The 27,267-nt window shown below is 40.8% G+C and overlaps 1 protein-coding gene across 4 annotated transcripts in view; it reads left to right on the forward strand.

The window, feature by feature from the left end:
• Positions 1–14,059, forward strand: part of ARHGAP36 (Rho GTPase activating protein 36) — a 38,594-nt gene extending 24,535 nt beyond the window's left edge. For 2 of the 4 annotated variants that reach the window (XM_054545063.1, XM_024240711.2), the window contains exons 2-12: positions 5,944–6,102; positions 7,350–7,415; positions 7,920–8,155; positions 8,401–8,593; positions 8,812–8,867; positions 9,100–9,250; positions 9,781–9,929; positions 10,105–10,281; positions 10,521–10,618; positions 10,751–10,857; positions 12,801–14,050. In XM_054545063.1, coding sequence (XP_054401038.1) covers positions 5,944–6,102; positions 7,350–7,415; positions 7,920–8,155; positions 8,401–8,593; positions 8,812–8,867; positions 9,100–9,250; positions 9,781–9,929; positions 10,105–10,281; positions 10,521–10,618; positions 10,751–10,857; positions 12,801–12,958 — 1,550 coding nt within the window. In that variant the 3' untranslated portion in view covers positions 12,959–14,050. Of the gene's footprint in view, positions 1–5,849; positions 6,103–7,349; positions 7,416–7,919; positions 8,156–8,400; positions 8,594–8,811; positions 8,868–9,099; positions 9,251–9,780; positions 9,930–10,104; positions 10,282–10,520; positions 10,619–10,750; positions 10,858–12,800 lie in introns of those variants that run through there. The other 2 variants (XM_054545064.1, XM_024240710.1) reach the window with 2 other exon arrangements.
• Positions 14,060–27,267: the final 13,208 nt, after the last annotated feature.

Consider the following 27,267-nt stretch of genomic DNA (forward strand, 5'->3'; position numbering starts at 1 on the left):
ATGGTTTGGTGGAAAGGGCAAGGCTTGAGCTGGGGATAGGAAGGGAGAGCTGGTTCCCAGATCATATTCCTCCATGGCATTTTTGTGCAACTTTAGGTAATTCGCAGCCTCTCCAAAGCCTTAGTTTGTTGCTATTGTAAAATGGGGAGGAAATATCCAACCTACCTCTTTCCAGGGGTTATTGTAAGAATAAAGTGGCATGATTCATTTATTCATGAATCACGAATAGCTGTTTTAATTACAAGACTCTCAAGAGCTTATAATCCTATGATTCACTCGACAAACACTTATTGAACATCTATTGTGTGCTAGGGTCTGGAGATAATGGGCATATGGAAAGCTTTTAAGAAAATGAAAAGCAGGAGACAAATTAGGCATTAAAAACTTTTACCTCCTATTGACAGAACATCTTATTTTTAACTTCTTCCACCACAATTTAATAGAAGCAGCAACCAAAAGGGGAAAAAATGATATGCATGACACAGCTTGTGATGCCAACACTATTATGCACCCTGATACATATTGCAGATAATAGTGAGAATATCTATATCTTGGTGTACTTGATGTCACATTGCCTTTGTTTACACTATCCTTTGGGATCTTTATAGCATAAAAATTGCCTTTCACCATCCTGAGCCTGAGTTGTTTCTTTAGTCAATAAAATTTAAAAACAGGATTCCATGGAATGACGACTGTACTTATTTTACAAAGATGCTGTAATATGTGGTGGCTGCCTGCTGTCAGATATGACCTACCCTGGCTTATGGAATCAGGCTTTGATTATGTGTATTCTTTTGATTTCTTTATTTAGCAATGCAGACTCTTGCAGCTAGTGAAAGCAAATATGGGTGCGTCAATGGCAAGAGCCCTGAGAGTGAAGAGAACTGGGTTCTTGTCCAAGCTCTGCTGTCAAATTGCTGTGTGGTCTTGGGAAAACCCCTGTCTCTCTGTGAGCCTCAGTTTTTTGACCTGTATAATGGAGGTTTGGGACCAGGTGATGGCTAAGGTCCTATTTCTGAAACATTCTAATATTATAATGTTCCTGAAACTTTCTTATTTTTTGAAGCCAGGGCTTTTCTGCATATATTTTAACAGTAATATTACCTCTAGTTTATGACCTTCTGCTATAACATGATGGGCTGACTCAATGTATTGATGAACACTGTCCCCAGATTTAATTATCTTGGAGCATCATCACCACATTGTATAAAATGAGCCATATTGTTCATTGCATCTGCAGCCTTTGCTGAAATGGAGGTTATGGGATAACAACTTAAAGGCTAACTCATTAATGCTCTGGGATGAATAAGCTAATGTGTCAGCAGACCAAATTGGTACCCAAATGTTTTCATATAGAGACCCATATCTCTTTCTCATGTTGTGATATATTAATGGGGATGTCTGTATCCATTGCCGCTGCCTGTAGTCATTTGAATAATGTAGATGCAGTACCTTCTGGGCACCCAGCCCCATTCACTATCAATTTCCTAAACTTTGAGGCACTCTCAGAGGCTTGGAACAAAATTCTAGTAATGCCATAAAGTACCTAATTTATAAGGATTTAAACCATGGCATCAGTGCAGTCCCTGCTTTTTTTTTTTTTTTTTTTCATAGGTGTTTACTAGTAAGCACTGCACCATTCTTAACTATTTTATGGGGGCAATGGAGTAAATTAGTCCTCCAAATCATGAAGGCTGTAGATTTATGCCTAGCTGAAACTATTTCAGTCCTCACAATGTTGAAGTGGGTAACCTTTCTGACGTTAATTTGTTTCTCCATCTGTGTGCCATGCATTTTGGGAGGACGTGAGAAACAGACTTGATGCCATTCAAGTGTGTTTCCCCTTTTTGTATTGATGGAAACTTGATTTGTGCCTGTCCGCTCTTTGTTCAAATTCTCTCTCTTGATATCTGCTCATATTCTAGCCCCTTTACTTATCCAAATAAAATCATATATATATATATATATATATATATATATATATATAGCTAGTGACAATGTAGAATTGGATGGCTTGAAAGAGAAACAAATTTTGAGACATACAGGCACTTTATTAATCTGAATAATAACATTTGAAATATTAACCTATGCAGTTAGTTTTTCTAAATTTTATAAGATGATTTTTAAAAAAATACTTGACTCTGCTGAAATTGGAGAATGAAGAAGAAAGATATATTCTTTAAAATCTCCTAAGATCTCTTTACATAATTCAAATTTAGTGGAGAAGACTAGATTGTTCAATGGATTGATACAAATTCTAATTTTATGTAATTACTTTTGAAACATGATTTTTTTTGTAAACTCCGGCCCTCTGCAAAGAACCTTCAACATTAACATGTTTATTAAAAACCAATGCTAAATATCACACATAATATTATTCATTCAACTCTCAGACAACCACTGAAATGGATACTGTGTCATTTCACCATTTTATAGAGAAGGCCACTGAGACTCAGAGAATTCAACTGACTTTCTTAAGATCACACAGCTAAGAAATCTAGAGGCTGGCTTTGAACTCAGTTATATTTGGCTCTAACACCAGTAAAAGTATTTGTCTAAAGATAGTGTTTCTGCAAATGTTTTGAATTCTAGACTAAAACTGAGCTGGTTTGCTTTCATCTTCCTTTTGAATCTCATGGTCTCTTCAGGCTAGTGCCACGGTATACTGAAGGGGTAAGGGGAAAACACTTTGGAGCAAGAGAGGTCTCTTGGCACCTCTTTCCTGTAGGGAGCCTCCTTTTGTGTTCAGCTTGAAATGTCAGGCCTGAGGATGAGTATTCAAATCTCAAGATCCTGTTATGTGCCTCTCTCATAGTGCAAAAGCCTGCCTACTCATTCCCCCTCCCCACCCCACCCATCTGCTTCTTGTCTGGGGACATTGGTCTTCCTAAATCTGCTTCTGTATTGCATGCTACTGGCACCTTGAGAAGGTTGAAAGCAAGTAAGGCAATGCCAATTTTTCTGTTAGAACTGCAGCATATAACTGCTCTTAAGTTTAGCCCTGTGTGCTGGAGCAGGGAGGCAATGACAAACGGTTTATTCTAAGGCCTTTGATTTCCTTCGGAATTGTAAGCATCTAGGCTGACTCATCTCTCAAAGGCTTTTCTCTCTCTCTCCTTTTGGGGCTGTTGTTGATTGGGGATTTTACTGTTTGTTCTTACCTTATATTTGGGGGAGAGAAGGGACTGATTTTCATCTTATTTTTGGGTGAAAAAACCAGCTCTGCTCTTTGGATGATCAGATCTGGTAAGCTTCAATAAGAAGAAATAACTGAAACTCCAAAACAGGTACAAAAGATGTCTGGATTGGGGAAGGGGGAGAAGGGAGTAATGTTAGAGAAATTAAGCCAGAGCTAGGCTGCGTGTCTCAGAATGAGACCCTAGACTAATAGACTCTGGACCTGCTATTTTGAATGGGGGATTGCTAGAGGCTTAGTCTGGAACTGTAGTTAAATGCCTGTGCCTTTGGTTAAAATGGTCACTTTGCAAGTTGCAGTTTGGTGGTTGGGGTTAGGTGTTCACTTTGGGTCCAGGGGATGGAGCTTTGCAGATTGAAGGTTTAATATCTATGCTAGGTGTTTTCCTCTTGGCTTAGTTCAAAAGCCATAGGAAAACTCCTCATCTTTTCTCTTACTGCACCTATTTCTGACATCTGTGATCCTGGCTATTAAGGGAAGTGGGCAAAAGAGTTTTGGAGACAAAATTCAAGGTATGGTTTATTTGTTTGTTTGTTTGTTTGTTTGTTTTTGGACAGAAGATAGCTCATCTATTTAGATTATTGCATGACAAACCGTTACTTAACTTTTCTCTGCCAAAGCTGCATTGCCTGATCTTTGAAATTTAAGCTCCCCACCCCCCAAATCATATATGGAGTGTTATTGTAGATTCCATGGGAAAGAGACATTCAGTAAAGTTGTATGTAACTACTTCCTTTCTTGGCAAAAGGTTTAGTTCCCCATCTCCTGAATTATCTTCTCTATCAGGAACCAGCCATATTTACCCAAACCGTAAACTTGGGAGCTATCCTAAGTTGTTTTCTTTCCATTGCAATTAAAGATGTTCCCTAAGCCCTGTCAGTTCCATCCATGAGATTCATCCCCTACTCCAGCCCTAATGACACTGACTTGTGTCAATATCCCTTGCCTCTTGGCTCATCTACCTACTTCCAGCTCTCTACCCAAAACAGCTTTTTCATGGCTTTCTGTGATTTTTCCAAGGTGCAACCCTGACTCTTTCACTCCCTGCCTAAAGCCCTATTGCCTTCAGGAAAAAGTCCGACTCTTTAAGCTGGCTTATAGGGCCATCCATGATCTCATCCCTGCCCATCCAGATTTATCTCCTTCCAATCCCTTTATACAGCTTCAAGAATATGACAACCTCTCTCCCATCTCTTTTCCTTTGCACAAGCTGTTCTCTCTGGATGCTCCCCTCCTCTGTCTCCAGGCAGACTTAGATGTTTTCTCCTTTATGCTCTCACAATACTTTTTTTATATCTTGGAGGTCTAACATCACAAGGTTTTGTAAATTGTTGCTAACTTGTGTATCTCCTTCAATGCACTGTTAAATCTTTAAAAAAAAAAAAAAGAAATAGTATTACCTTGCTTACCTTGCTCATCCTTTGAATCTTTAGCGCCTGGCACAAAGTGGGCAATTAATACAGGTGTTTTTTTTTCTTTAATGAATGAATGAATGAATGAACAAATGAGTAATAGAAAATGTGCGGGAAAGGATGCTGTGTGAGGTGTAGGGGCATACCCCACGGGGGATGCTTTGTAGTCTGGAAGTAGTATAAGATAGTGGGCATCATGGAGAAGGCACATATAAAATAGGTTTTACCATTACACTAAGACAAACTCCACTTTGATCACCAATTCTGTTTAAGGAGTCTCACTAGAAATGGTCTGGAAATGATGTTTGTTGGTTTTGGTACAAATGATTTTTTTATGAAAAAGTAATATAATGAAGTTGTACAATGTTTGGTAAATAGAGAAAAGGCAACAGGCAAACAAAATCTCACCAGTTAATGCAAATGCTGTTAGCATTTGGGTGCATTTCCGTCAGTCTTTTAAGCATGTTTTTCTTCACATAGTTGCAATCAAAATTAATACAATTTTGTGTTTTGTATTTGTTGTTAAAAAACTCTTTGTAAATATAACTTTAATGATTGCAAAATTTTTCCATACTGTGGCCATTACAAAATTTATATAACTAATATCATTGCTGGGCTAGCTTTTTTCCCCTTTTTCTGTTACTATTATGGTTTATGTGGATATGCTTCTCCCTGTCTGTAGGAAGATTTTATTAGGATAGATTCCTAGAAGGGGAGTTACTAGGTCAAAGGGCCTGGGGACGATTTTTGGCTCTAGACCCATGTGTTCATTTTGTTTTCTGGACTTGTCTGAATTTGCAGCTCTCCTAACCTAGATGAAAGTCCCCTTTTTATCCAACCTGGCCAGCATCGAGTATCATCATGGAAAGAAAAAAAAAAAAAAACCTCTAAAAACGCTCTAATTAATTAATTAATTAATGGAAAATATTATCTTATTTTTGTTTCAAAGTGCTTTTGTTAAAAAATGTTTTTCTCTTTTATTTTTTCTTCTTGTTTTCTCTCTTTGTACTTTTTTTTTTTTTTCTAATTAGGTTTTCTTTTTCCTGGACTATCTGTTAAGGGCTGAATTTTTGAAGTTGGATTTTTTTTTCTTTTTTAGCAAAAACAACCAGAGGCTGCTCTGCTTGAGGGTGAAGCCGCCTCCCAGTTTTCCCTCCCCCTCTACCCCCACCCCCATAGTTCTCTCCACCAGGTCCAGTGACAATTGGATGATGCAGCCTTGATAATCATCCGATTCCAGAATGGGTGGCTGCATTCCTTTTCTGAAGGCAGCAAGGGCACTGTGCCCCAGAATCATGCCCCCTTTGCTGTTGTTGTCCGCCTTCATTTTTTTAGTGAGTGTCTTGGGAGGAGCCCCAGGACACAACCCCGACCGCAGGACGAAGATGGTATCAATACACAGCCTCTCCGAGCTGGAGCGTCTGAAGCTGCAAGAGACTGCTTACCACGAACTCGTGGCCAGACATTTCCTCTCCGAATTCAAACCTGACAGAGGTAAGCTGTACCCCGGATTGTGGCATCCTCGCCTTCGGGAGAGTGGACCCTCCGGGCAGGACGGGGCGGATTAGGGGTCTGGCAGGGTGGGAGGGGCTCACGCCTGATCTCGGACTTGGTCAGTTCTCCTGGCGTCTGGGGAACTGAAGAAGCCGGAGTTGAAGGCTGTTTGTTGAATTGCAGAAGAGGTAAAAATTAGTTGAGTTTGGTCGAAGGCTGGGGGTTGAGGGGGCAGTAAGACAGACGGGCAGATGTCAGGGACAGACAAGTGGACAGAGGGCCGGTGAAGAGACAGACGCACCACGTGCGGTGCGAGAATAGGGCAGAGCGAGACGGAAGCGCAGAGGGACACTCTGGAGAGAAATGGGAGAGATAGAGACAGCGCGGTCGAGAGACAGAGAGTAGAGGGAGATAGCAAGACAGTGCGTGAGAGAGAGAGACGCTCCTAGCCGGGCGGTGAGCGGGAGGGCGGTGCGGGCGCGGGGGCGGCGGCAGGAGGTGCGCCTCGAGCGCTGCCCACCTCAGCTGGCTGCCGGGGAGCGAGCAGGACGCGGCGCAGGACGAGGTTCGAGCGCACCAGGGAATCTCAGGGGTAAGCGCGCGGATTTGGCAGCGGAGCCCAGGCGGGTAGCGCGGACCCAGGCGCGCCCCAGAGGTATTGGAAAGTGCTGGGGGTGGCAGCTTCGCTAGGCGCGCACCGCGAACGCCGCTTGAATTGAGTGAAGCAAAGGGCGAGGAGCCCCCGCTGGCAGCCACTGATGCCAGATTCGGAGTGCGGGGACAGCCAGGTGTCGCCGCTTCTCCTACCGCAGCGCAGGGAGCCGACGGCAACCTGGTGCGAGTGCGCCCGCAGTAACTTGGCGACCCTCACCCGCGGTGGCGCTGCAGGAGAGCCCCTCCCTCCCCTCTCCTGTTGCGTGATCTGGGGGCTTCAGAGCCCCGGAATTTATGTTTTAAGTGTTGTATTGAGCGACTACGGGTGCGTAGCAAGATGCGCGGTGCGCGCGCGGCGCATTAGATTGTCTGGTTTGGTTAAATTCTTGGAGTCTGATAAGAGTGAGATAGGCTTGTCGTTGTTGCTAGGTGGGGAAACTGAGGCTCATAGAAAGCAAATTACTTTTCGCCCGCTGGACAGAGCTCGCCTCTCTGCCACCCCCTCCCCCTGCTGCAGATCAGTGTATTGGGATGTTTTAGTCACTTATTAAGTCCTATTTGTAAGTGTATCTTTTCTTTTTCTCTTCCTGTAGCTCAATCTATTGACCGTCCGAACACCTTGGATAAGTGGTTTCTGATTTTGAGAGGACAACAGAGGGGTGAGGGGGCTCTTATATTTTCTTTAGAAAAGAAATAGAATGCTAACCCCCTGTGTAGTGTGGCCCTGGCTATTGGAGACTGGGTGGCGTCCACTGTCCCAGGAGACACTCTCCTCAGCTCCCAAACCCCACAGGGGGTGATATCAGGAAATGGCGCAGTAGCTATAGGTGCTTGGGGCGGTCCTCTCAGACCTTCCTGGTGGACTCACCCCACACAGATCAACCCGAAGAAATCGCCCTCTTTGCTTCAAGGTAGTCACCCCCAGGGAAAATTTAAGGCAGGGACCTCGAGCCTCGTCGGGGTGGTTGAGTGGAGCTGAGTCCTTTCGCCAAACCACTGCGGGGTCTTTTTGGCTAGCTCCCCAGGGAGGGGCGCTGCGGTTCTGGAGAGGTGGGGTTGGCTGCGGGTGGTTGCTGGGAGGAGTGCTACAGTCCCTGCTTCCTCCTGATTTAAGCTCTGCGAGGCTTTGACGTTTCTCATTCTTTCTCTCCGTGGCTCCCCAGCTGTATCTCTCAAGACATTTGGCATTCGCCTGGAAGAGGTCCTGGTGAACGAGTTTACCCGCCGCAAGCATCTTGAACTGACAGCTGCGATGCAGGTTGAAGAAGCCACCGGTCAGGCTGCGGGCCGTCGTCGGGGAAACGTGGTGCAAAGGGTGTTTGGCCGCATCCGGCGCTTTTTCAGTCGCAGGCGGAATGAGCCCACTTTGCCCCGGGAGTTCACTCGCCGTGGGCGTCGAGTGAGTTAAACCCTCCAGGTTTCAGGCAGGGGCCTCTCCTGAGGTATGCAGGAATGTGAGGCCGGAGGGTCAAGGCCTGTGCCCTCAGAGGCAGGGGGCAGCTGAACACAATATGTTGAAGTGGTGTCCTTGGCTTGCCACAAAGGGAATGTAACTTGTTCTGAATGTCATACATACAGTACTCAGGAAGGTCCTAATTGACCCTCTTTATTTCCCATTTTAAGATAATCTGGATTTCTCCACAGGGTGCAGTGTCTGTGGATAGCCTGGCTGAGCTGGAAGACGGAGCCCTGCTGCTGCAGACCCTGCAGCTTTCAAAAATTTCCTTTCCAATTGGCCAACGACTTCTGGGATCCAAAAGGAAGATGAGTCTCAATCCGATTGCGAAACAAATCCCCCAGGTTGTTGAGGCTTGCTGCCAATTCATTGAAAAACATGGTAAGGGAGCTGCAAATGGGTAAATCAAGGAAGGAAGCAAAGGGAAAGGAGGGATGTTCTGGAAATGGGGGGAGAAAAGAGGTCGAGGATGAAGGGCTTGGATAACATTCCCCTGACACCCAGTGGAGGTCGGGATGCAGTAGGGGGTGGGGGGAGAAGGGAAATGCCTTGGGAAAGGGATTCAGAGATGCTTAGCATCCCCTGGTCTTTTCTTTCAGGCTTAAGCGCAGTGGGGATTTTTACCCTTGAATACTCCGTGCAGAGAGTGCGTCAGGTAAATTGGCTATGTTTACATGTTTGTTCCTCCAATAAGAAAGAGCAGGAGGAGGTGGGGTTCCCCCATAGACCTGACTACCTGGTGGGGGGAGGAGCAGGTTCTTCTTTGTAGCCCCCAGGCCCACCATATTGCCAGCTACCTCCACTGAATCCTGGAACCTGTTGAAGGAATGACCAAGATGGAGCTGTGGTGGGCCAGGCAGACAGTCCCTGTCTTCTCCTTTTCCTAGCTCCGTGAAGAATTTGATCAAGGTCTGGATGTAGTGCTGGATGACAATCAGAATGTGCATGATGTGGCTGCACTCCTCAAGGAGTTTTTCCGTGACATGAAGGACTCTCTGCTGCCAGATGATCTGTACATGTCATTCCTCCTGACAGCAAGTGAGTCTTCTGACCTCCCTAGTAGGGCAAGGAAAGGAAATATTACTGGGGTCTAGGGGTTCTAGGGACAGAGCTCAGGCTGGAGGACTTCGAAGAACTAAGGCAAAATGAACATAAGAAGATTTTAAAAACCTCCCCAGAATATATACAATTATTATTTGTCAATTAAAAATAAAATTTTAATGGAAAACTTATTTGGGTTACTTTCTTTGTATTTCTAAATGTTCCATTATAAGTCTGTTGCTTGGAAATTTCTCTAGAGCTTCTTGAAGATGTATGTGCCCTCTCAGGTCAAAAAAAAAAAAAAAAACAAAACCACTCAGGTTCTGTAGGGGAGGTCTGGTTTTTATGGGGGCACTTCTTGCTTTCAGAGTTCCTGAGCTCAAATGCTTTGGAAATGAGCAAAGGCAAGATGCCTGGGTACTTTCTCCATAACTGCCAGCAAGTTTCAAGCAGAATCTCACCTCCCTTGGTATCAGTCTGCAGCCAAGACTATCCCCCTGAGATAGCCCCTGTTTTCCTTCTTCTAGCTTTAAAGCCCCAGGATCAGCTTTCTGCCCTGCAATTGCTGGTCTACCTGATGCCACCCTGCCACAGTGATACCCTGGAGCGTCTGCTGAAGGCCCTGCATAAAATCACTGAGAACTGCGAGGACTCGATTGGCATTGATGGACAGTTGGTAAAAAGATCTTGGAAAGAGTAGTGAAAACTGTAGTAGGGGACATATGTGGCAGTATATCAGCAAGAGGGTGGATGGAGAGGAGAGAGAGAAACAAGAATAAAAAGAGACATATTCATTTGTACAACTCCCAGTACTACCTCAGTGTCATCACTTTCTGCTTTCCTTTGCCTAGGTCCCAGGCAACCGTATGACTTCCACTAACTTGGCCTTGGTGTTTGGATCTGCTCTCCTGAAAAAGGGAAAGTTTGGCAAGAGAGAGTCCAGGAAAACAAAACTGGGGATTGATCACTATGTTGCTTCTGTCAATGTGGTCCGTGCCATGATTGATAACTGGGATGTCCTCTTCCAGGTAGGTGCAAGTTTTGGATGCACTTGTTTTACACATCCTTCTCCTGTTCACAAGGCAAGGCACAGTTGTACCTGCATCTTTGAGGGTAGCCAAAACAGGCAGCCACAAGATCGTCCAGTCTAGAAATTCCTCCCACATTAGCTGGCCTTGGTACCTTTAGTCCTGGGTACCTGAAAGAGATGAGTATAAATGAAAAGGTGCTGTGTAATGATGGCTAATGTTACTAATTCTACCCTCAGGTGCCTCCGCATATTCAGAGGCAGGTTGCTAAGCGTGTGTGGAAGTCCAGCCCGGAAGCGCTTGATTTTATCAGACGCAGGAACTTGAGGAAGATCCAGTGAGTGTTTTTTGGGTTTGTTTACGCTTAGCCTGAAGCACCTTCTCCTATGAGGTTTTCCAACTCCAGGCCATCTTTATATTAAGTAATGCAAGTGCACAAACTGACTTTTTCAAAATCCTTCCCATTCAGGAGTGCACGCATAAAGATGGAAGAGGATGCACTACTTTCTGATCCAGTGGAAACCTCTGCTGAAGCCCGGGCTGCTGTACTTGCTCAAAGCAAGCCTTTTGATGAAGGTCAGTTCCCTGCTGGAGGTCAGTCCCTTGCTGAAGGTCAGGCCCTTTTTGAAGGCCAGGTCGTTGCTGAAGATGAGCCCCTTGAGGAAGATGAGTCCTCTGAGGAAGATGATGAGCTAGTATTTGAATATCTTAATCAAGGAGTAGTCTTTGGGGAAGCTCAAGGTCTAGAAATCCCAAATAACTTTGAGATTCAGGGCCCACATCTTGAAGGAATACCAGAGCTTGATGAGGAAGATGATGATGATGATAATGATGATACTTTAAATTTTGATGATCTTCCTCCCCTTGGAGATATGCTAGAACCAGATAATGAAATTCCAGAACTCATTGAGATCCCAGACTTTGAAGAAATTCCATATTTTGGTATGGTCCCAGACCTTGAAGGAGCCCCAGATGTGCAAGAAATCCTGAACTCTGGAGAAAACCCAAACCATGACCTAGAAGAAGGAGATTTTGAAGACCACCAAAATCTTAACCTTGCAGAAGTTCCCTATCTTGATGTAATCCCAAACAATGAAATCCCAGACCATGCAGATGCTTCAGATAATGATGAAATCCAATATTCTGAAGAAGATCGCAGTCTTGAAGATGTCCCAGATATTGATGAAGTTCCAAATGATGAAGCCTCAAATACTGAAGAAATCCCAGACTATGAAGCCCCAGAGGTAAATGGGGTTTCAGACTCTGAGGAAGACCTTGATTTTGAAGAAGTCTCAGCTCTTCATGTGGTTCCAAGCCCTGAAGAAGCCCCTGGTGGACATGAAATCCCAAATCATGAAGAATCTCCAGAGGTTAATGGACTCTCAGACTCTGAAGAAGATCCCAGTCTTGAAGAGGTCTCAGATTTTGATGGAATCCCAAATGATGAGGAAGTCTCAGACATTGAAGAAATTCCAGGCCATGAAGAAGCTCCAGAGACCAATGGAATTGCAGGCCCTGAAGAGGTCCCAGCTTTCCATGTAGTCACAGGCCCTGAAGATGTCTCTGATTTTGATGAAATGCAAGACCATGAAGAATCCTCAGATGTGAGTGGAGTCCCAAACAACAAAGAAGCCTCAGATATTGAAGAAATTCCGGGACATGAAGAAGCCTCTGATGTTAGTGGAAACCAAGACTCTGAAGAAAGCCCCAGTCTTGAAGAAGATTCAGTTCTCTATGTGGCTCCAAAACCTAAGGATGCTCAGATTTACAACAAAGTTCAAGATCATCAGAAAGACCAAGCCAATGCATTTGAAGAAGAAGAAGTTACCACTATGGCTCCAGAAACTGAAGATGTCTCCATTCTCAATACAATTCCAGACCCTCCACAAGACCTGGCTGTCAATCTTGAAGAAGTCATGGATGTGGGAGAAGTCCCAATGCCTGAAGATTTCAACTCTAAAGAGGTTCAGAATCCAAAGGCAATTCAGTTTCATAAAGATGCAGGTGTTGCATTCCCTGTAGATACCACTCTCCTTAAAAACAAGTCTCAGCCTGGCCAAGTCATGGACTACAAGTCCTCCCCAGAGGTGTTGAAGGGCAACACCTGCTTTCTGTCTTCTATGCAGTGCTGTCAGCTTTCAGCTCTAGCTTTGTTATTCATTTGCTTGGTAAAATTAGTCAGGCTACTTGTAGGGTGGTGGTGGTTATTAGGAAGTCACCCTCTTACCTGTCTCCCGGGTGGTATTGTCCATTCCCTCTGAGCGCAGGGTATCTGTCTTACTCTTTCTCTTTCCTAACTCAGCTCTTTTCCCAGTTTCCACAGTAGTCCTAGTTTCAGAGATCTGTGTTCTGCTCTCAGGCTGTAGTATTCTTATATGTCAAATGGGGATAATCATCCCTGTCCTACCTTCTTGCCTCATACTGTATTTGAAACTCAAAATTAGGTCTTAGTGCCTTGGGTGCTGTGCAAAGTATAAGATCTAGAAACATAAGGAGTTAACATTGTTACTATTTTTCAGGTTCCTCTGAGGAGCCAGCTCTGCCTCCTGGCACTGCCCGTTCCCATGACGATGAGGAAGGAGCGGGTAACCCTCCCATTCCGGAGCAAGACCGCCCATTGCTCCGTGTGCCCCGGGAGAAGGAGGCCAAAACTGGCGTCAGCTACTTCTTTCCTTAGATGTTTTTCCTTCTATAAGGTGCCAGACAGGGGAAAAGGGTGGGAGTACATCTGGGATGTCACAGGAGACATTAAGGAGAGAGTTGAAGGTAAAGATCTGAAGGTAAGAAGGAGTTCCACCTGATGCTCGGGTCAGGATGAGAATTCCAAACACACTGCCAGCCCCTTCCCTGGGGATGCTTGGTCTCTTCTGCTGGTAAAAGCAGAGATGTTTCTGTGTCATGCCCAAGCTCCCCAGTGCTGCCTTGCCTTTCTCTTTTACCCCTGATCTTGGCTTTCTCTCTCTCTCTGCAGACTTTCCTTTAATTGATGTGACATCTATGGTAAACACCTTTCCCAGGGAACCTCACAAATCTTGAGATGCTTTCCCTTCCCCAAATGGGATTGCATGATTTCCCTGACTTTCCTACCCTCCTCCAGAGAGCTCAGTTGGAAAGGCCCTCAAGAGGCTTGCTAGAACGTTAGGTCAGCCTACTGACAGCTGACAAACAATTAATGCGAAATCATGTCACACCAACTCATAGCCGTGTCCCCGCAGCAACTCCACCACCTTAGGATTTCCCCCTCCAAATTATTCAGACCAATGGCTTGCCAAATGGCCTCTCCCAAAATTCTGTGCAGTTTTGCTCAGGTCACGCCAACAGGGAAACCTCAAGTGTGGATCTAATTAGTGTTTCTGGGATCCAAAGTTAGAGGAAAAATTAGATTTTATTGCCTGGATCTGCTTTAAAGACAATTTGTGTTTACACCTGTTGTCAGCAAAACAGCTAGTTAGGTAAGGACACATAGTTCCAAGTAGGTAAAGTCACTTGATTACAAATGTTCTTAACTATCGTCTCTGTAATTCCTTTATACAGGACAGTACAAAATTGTGGGACATGCTCTGGTAACACACAGATATGGGTTGCGTATGACATCCAAAATTACAGCTGATATTATGGGTAACAACTGCTAAGGTCCATAGAATAAAGAATGTATTGTATTGAGGGATAGAAATTGATCATTTAATGGGTAACAACTGCTGAGCTCAAAGATTTGTGATTGTTAAAACTTCTCTGGCATTTAATCATTAATAAACATCTGTATTGTGACAGCAGCATATTCATGGCTTACTGTGTTTTTCTTCTTTTTAATTTGGGGGGTGAGTTGGGAAGCTCTGACTGGAGAGCTGAAGGGGTAAAGGAGAGGTGAATAGAAATAAACAGGACAGGGTGATGTAGAATAAAGAAGAAGATGACATGGGATAAAGGGAAGGGGGTGACAAGGAATGAGGGGGTGGAGTGATGTGGAATAAAGGGGAGGGAGTGAAGTGGGAAAAAGGGGATAGAGTGATGTGGGGTAAAGGGGAGGGAATAGAGTTGAATAAATGGGAGGGGGAGACATGGAATAGAGAGGGAATGACATGGGATAAAGGGAAGGGGAGTGACATGAAATGAGGGGGTGGAGTGAGGTGGAATAAAGGCGAGGGGATGATATGGAATAAAGGGGAGGGGCTGATGTGGAATAAATGGGGGAGGAGGTGGAATAAAGGGAAGTAAAATAGAATAAAGGGGAAGGGCTATAATGGAATAAAGGGGGTGGAAGTATTACTGTTAAAGTAGAAAAGGTTAAGAGGAGATGAAAGAGAAGTAGGGGAAGCAAAGGAAGCTTAAGAGGAGAGCCTCTAAGGGGGAAGGGAGGGGAATAAATGAGGAGACCACTAGGTATTTTCAACTGAGAAGTTCCCCCTGAATCAGTGAAAAATAAAATCCTAGAAACATCAGCAGACATATAACTTCCAAGGGTCAGAGGAAGAACATACTGCTGTCTGCCTGATAAGCCTTCCAACCTTTCTTGAAAACTTATGGCTTCATGACATACTTGGAAATTTTCCATGTTAGATACAGGGCCTTAGAAAGTGGAATGGTTTGTGTTATTTATTTTTACACACTTTGCTTTAGGGTATTTCCTTGCATAGAGCTTTACAGACTGCAGACTCTTAGCATTGTCCCCTCCTACACTAATAAATTTTGTAAATAATAATAATCATGATAGTTAACACGTATCAAGATCTTCCAAAGTGTCTGACACTGTTAAAAACTTTACATTCATCATTTAATTTAACATTCACAATAACACTTTGAGATATATGCTACTGTCATCTTCAATTTATTCTTGAAGAAAATGAGGTACAGAGAGGTTAAATAACCTGCCCAAATTACACAGTTGGTTAGTGAAAAAACAGCCAGTCTCTAAAGCTGGCTTGTTTAAACACTAGATTATACTGGCCCATTCATCCTGGGATTTTGCCTCAGACACAAAGATGCACTGTGATGTCTGCAGCAATTTTTTTATATTGGTGTTTGGACTTTCAACAAGCAAGTTTCAGGTTTCTTCCTTATAGGTCCTTACTCTCCAGAAAGGACAGGCTATTAGACAATAACTGATATTTCAGGCAGATTCTAGCAGTTATAGCTGGGGCTTACAGATATCAGAGGCAGAAGAAAATGTAGGAGTTCAACCATTCCAACCTTCTTGTTATATGAATAGTCATACTAGGGCTCAGACTTGGGAAAGGTCAGAGATCTGGGAGTAAGATTCAGACAGACTTTCTGACTGCATTTCCAGGACTTTATGGGGTCAAAAAAGTAAAATGTGTCCCTTGAAAAGTTTACGTGTACTTTCACCATTCAGCTTCAAAACAAACCAGATAACAAAGAAGAAAGTAGATTATTTGAAAACATTGCCTTCACTCTCTGGCCTTCCCTGAAACCAGGTTTTCTCCTAATCTTACATTGCTTCCCAGTGCCAATTCCTAACCAGCCCCAGGGACTGTGCCTGAGAGTGTTCGTAGATGTGGGCATTATCCTTGCTGTTCTCCACACTGTAAGGACCCAGCTCACAGGCTTCCTGACACTCCAAGTCCTGTCCTTATTCTGGGTGCCACCAACAATGTACACATGGAAGTCTTAGCCATATACCCTGGCCTCACACCTCTCTGACCTTTAACTTCTTAGTACTTCAACCACTCCCAGTCACTTGGCATCACTGGGCGTGGCTTCAACTCCAATATCCCACCGAGGCCCAACTCTTCTAATGAAGGCTGGGTCCATGCCATTTGCTCTTTGGCTTCCCTGAGAGGTCCAGTACCCAAGACCTTCCTTTTCTCTTCACTATTTTCCCTGTCCAGACAAAATTTGGGGCATATTGATTTAGTATTAACTGCCTTATCATCCCCTTGCCCTCCAAATGCCACATCTGCACTATTTATCTCCAATTTTCAGTCTTTCCAAACAAATGTTTTCTCTGATTCCATAATAACCACTGTGGGAGAAAGGAGCAGCACCCCAAGAATTTCCAACCTCAGCTGGCCCTTCTGGCCACCCTGCAATCCTTTCACACACCCTAGGTCAACTCTTTCTCCAATTTTCGTCGTATCTGCACTCCAAGATTTTCATCACTCCTCTCAAACAACAGCCCCTTTCACTCTACCCTCACCACACCCCATACAATGGCTCAGACTCCTACTTCATAAAGGAGATTGAGGCTAACTTCAGCTCCTTGACCCTACACCTACAAAGGTCTTTTTGGCTTCACTAACTCTCACTTCATATTGCATAGCACTACTTCTTATTATATAGCACTCCTTCAGCTTAGAAGTTCCTATTCTAGTTTCTTTTCCCTTGCTCTGTCTCTCCTCCACTTTCCTTCTCCATTACCCCCACCCCTAAAACCTTGCTTACACTATTTTCTCAGTTCTTTTGCCTGATTTTTAAATCTCTCCTTGTCTACTAGTTCACTTACTTCAGGATATTCTCATGATCAAGTGTCTCTCATCCTTAGAAACAATTCCTTGATCCGTCATCACCCTGTAACAACTGCTATATTGCTCTTTTTGTCAAACTCATTGAAAGAAGAGGCTACTCTATTCTGTATCTTCCTTCTTTTTTTGTGACAGAGTCTCATCTGTGTCACCCAGGCTGGAGTGCAGTGGCACGATTGTGACTTAATGCAACCCGTCTCCTGGGCTCATGCCATCCTCATGCCTCAACCTCCCAAGTAGCTTGGGCTACAGGCGCATGCTTCCACATCCAGCTATTTTTTTTTTTTTTGTATTTTTTTGTAGGGATGGGGTTTTGCCATGTTGACCAGGCTGGTCTTGAACTCCTGAGCTCAAGTGATTCACCCACCTCAGCCTCCCAAAGTGCTGGGATTACAAGTGTGAGCCACCACGCCCGGTCTCTGTCTTCCTTCTTACCTCCCATTTATTCTTCAGTCCATACCAATCAGGCTTCTATTCCCACTACTCTAATAAAATGGTGGCAAAAGTCACCACCAATAACCTATTATTACATTCAGTAAACATTGGTAATACACTTACTTTCCTCGGTCTCAGTGACACCACCACACCACCATCTCTTGATGTTTTACTTAAATTTTTTAAATTAAACATTTTTATTTGAGATAATTGTAGGTTCACATGCAGTTTTAAGAAACAATACAGAGAGGTCCTGAATATCTTCTACCCAGTTTCTCTAGTTGTACTATCTTGTAAAGCTACAGTACAATATGACAACTAAGACACTGACATTGATACAGTCCAGATACAGCAATGTTCCATCACCATGAGAATTCCTCCTGTTGCTCTTTTATAGCAAAATAGACAAATCTACCTTTCATCCCCACCACCCCCTTTCCTAACCCTTGGTAACTACTCTGTTATCCATTTCTATAATTTTGTCATGTCAAGAATGTTATATAAATGGAATCATACATATGTGAGCTTTTGGGAGTGGCTTTTTTTTTTTCACTCAACATGATTACTTTGAGATTCATCCAGGTTGTGTGTAGCAGTACTTCATCTCTTTTTACTGCTGAGTAGTATTTCACAGTATAGATGTACCATAGTTTGTTTAACCACTCACCTACTGAAGGACATTTTGGTTGTTTCTCCAGTTTGGGGCTATTATAAAGAAGACCACCATGAACATTCGTGTACAGAATTTGAGTGGACATATGTTTTCAGTTTTCTGGATGAATGCCCAGCTGTGCAATTACTGGGTCATACACAATTGCATGTTTAGTTTTATAAGAAACTGACAAACCACTTTCCAGAGTAGTTATACAACTTTATATTCACACCAGCAATGTATCTGCACGCTTGCTAGCATTTGGTCTTGTCACTATTTCTTTTTATCTTGCCCATCATGATAGCTGTGTAGCGATATCTCATTGTGGTTTAAATTTGTATTTCTCTGATGCTTAATGACATTGAACATCTTTTTATGTGTTTATTTGCCATCTGTATAGTCTTCAGTGAAATGTCTGTTCATGTGGATATCTAATTGCTCTGGCATCAATTGTTGAAAAGACTATTTATTCTCCATTGAATTGCTTTTGTGCCACTGCTTGCATGATTTCTGGTGAGAAGTCCACTGTAATTCTTATCTTTGTTCCTTTATAGGCAAAGTATTTTCCCCTCTGACTTCTTTCATGACTTTCTCATTACCTTTGGTTTTCTGCAGCTTGAATATGATATGCTTAAGTATGACTTTTGGCAATTTATATGGTGTCACCTGAACTTCCGGGATGTGTGGCTTGATGTCTATCGTCGATTTTAGAAATTGATGTACCATTATTACTTCAAATCTTTCTTCTGTTTCTTTCTCTCTCCTCTTTCTGGTAATCTATTTACACATGTTACATCATGTGAAAATGTCTCATAGTTCTTGGATGCTCTTTTCTTTTTTCATCCTTTTTTTCTTTTTATTTTAGTTTAAGAAGTTTCTGTTGACCTATCTTCAAGATTACTCATTCTTTCCCTGGCCATGCCCAATGTACTGATGAGCCCATTAAAAGCAGCTTTCATTTCTGCTAGTGTTTTTTCATTTTTGGCATTTAAAAATTCTTACTTAGAATTCCCATCTCTCTCCTTACATGATTAATCTGTTCTTGCATGTTGTCTACTTTTTTTGATTAAAGCCCTTAACATATTAACCCTAGTTATTTTAAATTCCTGTCTGATAATCCCAACATTTGTATCAGTCTTGTTCTAATGCTTGCATTGTCTATTCAGACTATGATTTTTCATGCCTTTTGGTGTGCCTTGTAATTTTTGTTGAAAGCTGAACGTATTGTATCTGATGTCAGGAATTAAGGTAAGTAAACCTCTAGTCTGAGGATTCGTGTTAATCTGGCAAGAATTGGGCTTTGTTTAATCTTTTCTGTAACTATTGGTGCCTCAGGCTTAAACTTTTCTAGTGTTCTTGTTTTTGTCTCCCCAATTAACATTGTGCTTTCCTAAGTACTCCTCTGAGAGAGAGTCTGTGTCTTGCAGCTCTTTCAATTGTAACTCACTATTATTATACTAGAGCCCTGTTGGTATGGTGTTGAGGTGTGGATCGGGGGATATTTTATAATCTTCTGATTACATCTCTCTTTTAATGGGTCTGTGTCTTTGGAATGTGACTTTTACAAGTGTTTCTTTAATGATAGAGCTTTTCCCCTCCTGTCTCCTGTTCCATTCTTTGCCTGCAGTGTTTCCAATCTATTTCTTTTTTTTTTTTTTAGGGCTGTTTATTTTCTTTTTTCCTTTTTTTTTTAATTATACTTTAAGTTTTAGGGTACATGTGCACAATGTGCAGGTTAATTACATATGTATACATGTGCCATGCTGGTGTGCTGCACCCATTAACTCGTCATTTAGCATTAGGTATATCTCCTAATGCTATCCCTCCCCCCTCCCCCCACCCCACAACAGTCCCCAGAGTGTGATGTTCCCCTTCCTGTGTCCATGTGTTCTCATTGTTCAATTCCCATCTATGAGTGAGAACATGCGGTGTTTGGTTTTTTGTCCTTGTGATAGTTTACTGAGAATGATGATTTCCAATTTCATCCATGTCCCTACAAAGGACATGAACTCATCATTTTTTATGGCTGCATAGTATTCCATGGTATATATGTGCCACATTTTCTTAATCCAGTCTATCATTGTTGGACATTTGGGTTGGATCCAAGTCTTTGCTATTGTGAATAGTGCCGCAATAAACATACATGTGCATGTGTCTTTATAGCAGCATGATTTATAGTCCTTTGGGTATATACCCAGTAATGGGATGGCTGGGTCAAATGGTATTTCTAGTTCTAGATCCCTGAGGAATCGCCACACTGTCTTCCACAATGGTTGAACTAGTTTACAGTCCCACCAACGGTGTAAAAGTGTTCCTGTTTCTCCACATCCTCTCCAGCACCTGTTGTTTCCTGACTTTTTAATGATTGCCATTCTAACTGGTGTGAGATGGTATCTCATTGTGGTTTTGATTTACATTTCTCTGATGGCCAGTGATGATGAGCATTTTTTCATGTGTCTTTTGGCTGCATAAATGTCTTCTTTTGAGAAGTGTCTGTTCATATCCTTTGCCCACTTTTTGATGGGGTTGTTTGTTTTTTTCTTGTAAATTTGTTGGAGTTCATTGTAGATTCTGGATATTAGCCCTTTGTCAGATGAGAAGATTGTGAAAATTTTCTCCCATTTTGTAGGTTGCCTGATTGTATATCTAGAAAACCCCATTGTCTCAGCCCAAAATCTCCTTAAGCTGATAAGCAACTTCAGCAAAGTCTCAGGATACAAAATCAATGTACAAAAATCACAAGCATTCTTATACACCAATAACAGACAGAGAGCCAAATCATGAGTGAACTCCCATTCACAATTGCTTCAACGAGAATAAAATACTTAGGAATCCAACTTACAAGGGACGTGAAGGACCTCTTCAAGGAGAACTACAAACCATTGCTCAAGGAAATAAAAGAGGATACAAACAAATGGAAGAACATTCCATGCTCATGGGTAGGAAGAATCAATATCATAAAAATGGCCATACTATCCAAGGTAATTTATAGATTCAATACCATCCCCATCAAGCTACCAATGACTTTCTTCACAGAATTGGAAAAAAACTACTTTAAAGTTCATATGGAACCAAAAAAGAGCCCGCATCGCCAAGTCAATCCTAAGCCAAAAGAACAAAGCTGGAGGCATCACACTACCTGACTTCAAACTATACTACAAGGCTACAGTAACCAAAACAGCATGGTACTGGTACCAAAACAGAGATATAGATCAATGGAACAGAACAGAGCCCTCAGAAATAACGCCACATATCTACAACTATCTGATCTTTGACAAACCTGACAAAAAGAAGCAATGGGAAAAGGATTCCCTATTTAATAAATGGTGCTGGGAAAACTGGCTAGCCATATGGAGAAAGCTGAAACTGGATCCCTTCCTTACACCTTATACAAAAATCAATTCAAGATGGGTTAAAGACTTAAACATTAGACCTAAAACCATAAAAACCCTAGAAGAAAACCTAGGCATTACCATTCAGGACATAGGCATGGGCAAGGACTTCATGTCTAAAACACCAAAAGCAATGGCAACAAAAGCCAAAATTGACAAATGGGATCTAATTAAACTAAAGAGCTTCTGCATAGCAAAAGAAACCACCATCAGAGTGAACAGGCAACCTACAAAATGGGAGAAAATTTCCAATCTATTTCTTCAAAAGTCTGACCCTTGTTTACTATTTTTCCCTCAGGTGAGACAGGAAGGCTGGAAGATGCAGGAGGGCAGATGAATTCTCTTCTCTCAGCTAGGATAAAGTTTCAGAATTATGTTGGAGAGTTAGCATTTGTTATGGAGAGGGCTCTAGATGTATTTCAGAAAGGTTACTCTTCTATTATCTCTCCAGTGCCATAAGGAGACTTTTCTTGGATCCTGTATCCTCATTGTAAGAACCTGATGGGGTTCCTAGAAGGGAAAGTAGATTTAAAAATGTGAGGATCTTCCTAAGACTGTGGATCCTATGAGTTTCTGACTCTCATACTAGTCCACACTCAGCCTTTTAGCAATTTTTCAGAACTACCGTTTAAATGTTTTTACCATCTTATGGTTCCAGTAGCTTCTGCTTTAGTTAAGCAGATTTCAGTTGCTGTAGATTTTTTAACCTGCCTTTCTCTCCAGATTTAGGGATGGTAGTTTGCCCTGTGACCTCAGTTATCTGATGGGTCAAGAAAAGTTGTCGATTTTTAGTTTGTCCAGCTTTTTCTTGTTGTAGGACGGAAGTGACAACTTCCAACCTGTTTATACATTGGAGCTGGAACCAGACATATCTAATATTGCATTTCTAATGTCAGTTTCTACATGTTCATTGTTAGTATATAGAAAAGGGATTGATTTTTGTGTGTTGATCTTGTCTTATGTGACCTTGATGAGCTTACTTACTAGTTTTAAGAGAGTGTTTTTTAATAGGTTACTTGGAACTTTTCTATGCAGATAATCATGTCAATTGAAAATAATGGCAGTTTTATATCTTTCTTTCTAATCTATATGCATTTTATTCCTTTTTCTTATCTAAATGCAATGACTAGACTTTCCAATATTATATTGAATAATAGTGGTGAGAGAGGACATCCTTGCATTTTTCTTCATCTTTGAGGAAAAAGCGTTCAGTGTTTCACCATTAATTATGATGTTAGGTGTAGGTCTTTTGTATAATAGATGCTTTTTATTAAGTTGAGATTGTGCCTCTCTATTCCTATCTTGCTAAGAGGTTTTTGCTTTTTATCATGAATTTTGGATTTTGTTAAATATTTTTTCTGTATCTGTTGATATGATCATATGATTTTTCATTTAGCCTGTAGATATTATGGATTACAATGGTTGATTTATGAATATGGAACCAGCTTACATATCTGGAATAAATTCTACTTGGTCATGGTATTTAAGTTGTTTATTTTTACATTAATGAGTTCACTATGCTATTGTTTTCTGAGAATTCTTATGCCTAGATTAATGATCCGTAATTGATCTTTAACTTTCTGTTTTTGTACTTTTTTATATAGTTTTGGTATCAAGATAATACTGGCCTCATAAAATGCATTGGAAATTGGTAATTCCTCATCTGTTTTCTGGAAAAGATTGTATAGAGTTGGTGCTAGTTCTTCTTTAAACATTGGGTAGAATTCTCCAGTGAAAACAACTGGGACTAGAGATTTCTTTTTTGGGAACTTTAGAAATTATGAAAAATTATGAATTAAAGAATTTAATTTATTTAATTATTATAAAACTATTCAGATTATTTTATTTTGGGTTTTCAAATATTAGGTACATTTCTTTTAGATTGCAAAATCTATGAGATTAAATTTGTTCTTAGTATTATCTTATCATCCTTTGAATGTTTGCAGGGTCTATAGTGATAGTCTGTTTCATTCCTCATATTAGTAATATGTGTCTTTTCTCTGTTTTTCGTTGTCAATCTTGTAGTAGATTTTTCAATTTTATTGCTCTTTTCAAAGAACCAGCTGTTTGTTTCATGGATTTTTTTCTATTATATTCCTGTTTTCAATTTTATTTATACTGATACCTTTATTATTTCCTCCTTTCTGCTTGCATCTGGTTTATTCTCTTCTCTACTTTCTTTAGGTAGGAACTTAGATCATTGATTTACTCTTTTCTAATGTAAGCATTTAATGCTATCTATTTTCATTTTAGCATTGCTTTAACAGTATACCACTAGTGTTTATATGGTGAGTATTTATTTTTATTCAGTTTGATACATTTTTAATTTCTTTTGAGATATTCTCATTGACCCACGGTTGGTTTAGTTTGGTTTAGTTTCCAAGTGTTTTGACATTTTTCTCTTATTGATTTTCACTGTTGTCTGGCTCATCTGTTATAGATAGCACTTCTATTTGATCCTGAGGAAAAATGAGCTTATATGACTACCTTCCGTTGCTAAGCTGGTGGTGAGGAAATGGCAGGCCTGGGTCACCATTTTCTGTTGGATAAGAGGTCATAATACGACTGGCTGCCATTTTGTTTTCCTAGTTCTATGGTCCCAAACCAAGACACCTTCCTCTTCCACTTTTCAGAGTTTTTCTTTGGTTGTCTTTTGAGTTACTTCCAGAGTTTATAGTTGTCCTTAGTGTGCAGGAGTTTGGAAAGAAAGATTTATGTGCTTTTCCTAAGCAGAAATCTCATGATTATTTGAAATAATTGTTTAGATATAATTTTCATATACATTTTACCATCTAGAGTATACAATTTAATGCTTTTAGTATACTTTCAGAGGCATGCAACCATTGCCAGAATTTAAATAAAAATATTTTCATCACCTTAAAAAGAAACCATGTAGCGGTTAGCAGTCACTCTCTATCCTCCCCATCACCCAAATCCTAGGCAACCAAAGTAGTTTCTATCTTAATAGATTTGCCTCTTCTGGATATTTTTTGTAAGTGGAATCATGCAATATGTGATCTTTTGTGACCAGCTTCTTTCATGTAGCATAATGTTTTTAAGTTTCATCTATGTTATATGTATTAACAGTATGTATCAGAACTTTATTCCTTTTAAATGCTGAATAACAATTAATTGTATAGCTATACCATGTTTAATTTGCATGCACCTAGTAAATAATGTTGTAGAGCATTTTTTTTGTATTTTTCCTCTTTCTTTGATCATGTATCTGTTCAACTCTTTTGCCCATTTTTAACTAAGATTTTGGATTGGATGTTGACAGTTCTTTGTACAATCTGGATTTTTTTTTTTTTTTTTTTTAGTTTGTGACTTGACTTTCATTCTCTCAATTGTGCCCTTTAGAGAGCAGAACTTCTAAAATTTTAATGAAGTCTAGTTTATCATTTTTAAAAATTTTATGAATCTTGCTTTTGGTGTCATTTCTAAAAAATCTTTGCCTAATCCAAGATCACAAGATGTCTCTCTCAGGTCGACATTAGAGGGAGGAGATGAGGAGCCTAAGGCACAAAATTTAAGGAGGAACTCATGCTGAGGGTTGGGCAAGTCCCTGAGAATGAGGATGTCCTTATATTTTGCACCCTCGGTTCCTCACTTGCGTCACCCTATTCCTGGTCCTGTGTTCTTGTTTTTTGTTTCCTAGAAATTTTTTATCATTTAACTTATTCAGTCATTAGTTGAGGACCAATTGGCTTGTTTCCAGTTTTTCCTGTTTTAAATATTGCTGTTATAAACATTCATATACAAGTTTTGGTGTGGAGTATGTTTTCATTTCTCTTATGCATGTAGGAGTGGAATTGCTCGTCATATGGTAACCGTAAGTTTAAATATTAGAGAAACTGCCAAACACTTTGTAAAAATGTGACTGCATCATTTTGCATTCCTACCAGAAATGTCTGATATTTCCAATTTCTTCATATCCTTGCCAATAATATTTGTTATCTGACTTTTTTATTATAGCCCTCCCAATGAGTCTGAATGGCATCTTCTTGTGGTTTTGGTTTGCATTTCCCTATTGACTAGTAATGCCAATCAATGTAATTAATATATCATATTAAGAAACAAAATGTAAAAAATATAATTTTAGTTTGTTTATTTCTGTCTATGATTTATTTTGAGTTGATTTTTAAATTTTATTTTTATTTTTATATTTTGGAGACAGGGTCTCACTCTGTTGCCCAAGCTGGAGTGCAGTGGTGTGATCATGGCTCACTACAGGATTGATCTCCTGAGCTCAAATGATCCTCCCACCTCAGTATCCCAAGTAGCTGGGACTACAGGTGTGCCAACACAACCATCTAATTTTTGTATTTTTTGTAGAGATGGGGTTTAGCTATTTTGCCCAGCCTGGTCTTGAACTCCTGAGCTCAAGTAATACACTCACCTCAGTCTCATAAAGTGCGGGGATCACAGAAATGAGCCACCGCTAGCCTTGAGTTGATTTTGTATATAGTATAAGGTATGGATTGAAGTTTAACTTTTTCTTCCATACAGATATTCACATTTTCTAGCACCATTTATTGAAAAGACTACCATTTCTTCACTGAATTGCCTTTATAACTTTATCAAAAATCAGTTAATTCATTTTTTCTGTATTTTTACATTTTGTCTGTTTGAAGGATCTATTTGTCTATTTTTATGTCAGTATCATACTATCTTTATGACTATAAATTAACATTTAAATTGAGCTGTCTTAGCCACCAAGTTTATTCTCCTTTATCCAAGTTGTTTAGAATATTCTTGGTCCTCTGCATTTAAATAGGAATTTTGGAGTCAGTTTATCAGCTTAATGAAAGGAGTCTCATAGGATTTTGACTGGTATTGCATTGAATCTGTAGATCAATTCCGAGATTCTTTTGACCCACTAACACTGTAAATCTCCACTTATTTAGGTCTTTTTTTATTATCTGTCAGCAACATATTATAGTTTTCAGTAATATTGCAGCTCTGCTGTCAGAATTATTTGTATTTCACATTTCTGATGCCTTTGTAAATGGTATTTTAAAAAATTTTAACTTCTGATTGCTCACTATTAGTATGTAGAAATAAAATTAAATTTTGGAAGTTGAATTTGTATATTATCCGTCATAATAGTTTTGTTTTGTAAAATTGGTTGGCTTTTCTACATTGATGACTGTGGTATCTGTGAATAAAGTCTTCCTTATTCCTTTGGGGTCTGTAATAAAGACTCATCTCTTATTTTTCTTGTCTTGGGGCACTAGCTGCAAACTTTAGTGCAGCGACACACAACAACACACATTTATTATCTCACAGTTTCTGTGGGTGAGGAATCTAGGCATGGCTTAATGAGATATTCTGCTCTGGGTCTCAAAGGCTGCAATCAAGGTTTTGGTTGATTATATTTTCATCTAGAGAATCAACTAGAAAAGAATCTGCTTCCAAAATCATTAAACTTGTTGGCCTAATTAATTTCCTTGCAACTGTATGACTAAAGGCCTTTGTTTCTTACCTTAGCTGGAGGTGTCTCCAAGGTCCTAGAGGCTGTCTTCAGTTTTTCCCATGTGACTATCTCTATAGGCAGTTCATAACATGTTCGTCTGCTTCTTTAAAGCTAGCAGAAAATCTCTCTTACCAGTCTGGTAAGACTTTTATAACGCAATATAATGATAGGAGTGGCAGCTCATCATCTTTGCCGTATAACATGACCTCACTAAAGGAGTAATATCCCATTACTCTTGTCGTATTCTACCAGCTAGAAGCAAATCACATGTCCCACCTAAACTCAAGGGGAGTGGATTACACAGGACATAAAAACAGGAAGTAGAGATCCTGGGAACCATATTCATATTTTCTCTGCCACATAAGAATCCTAAGATATGCCATTTCCTCCCTCCCAATTTTTTGAAAATGTCACGTATTTTACTTTTAATATGCTAAAACCCTAGTGGTTTTCCTTCTTTTGTGCATATCCATATTTATAGATACACACCTGAAGGGCTTCCTGTACAATTTGCTTAGTGCAAAATGTAATTAGTGATTAATTCTTTCAGCT

The sequence above is a fragment of the Pongo abelii genome, chromosome X (genome assembly GCF_028885655.2).
Source record: "Pongo abelii isolate AG06213 chromosome X, NHGRI_mPonAbe1-v2.0_pri, whole genome shotgun sequence".
Taxonomy (NCBI): domain Eukaryota; kingdom Metazoa; phylum Chordata; class Mammalia; order Primates; family Hominidae; genus Pongo; species Pongo abelii.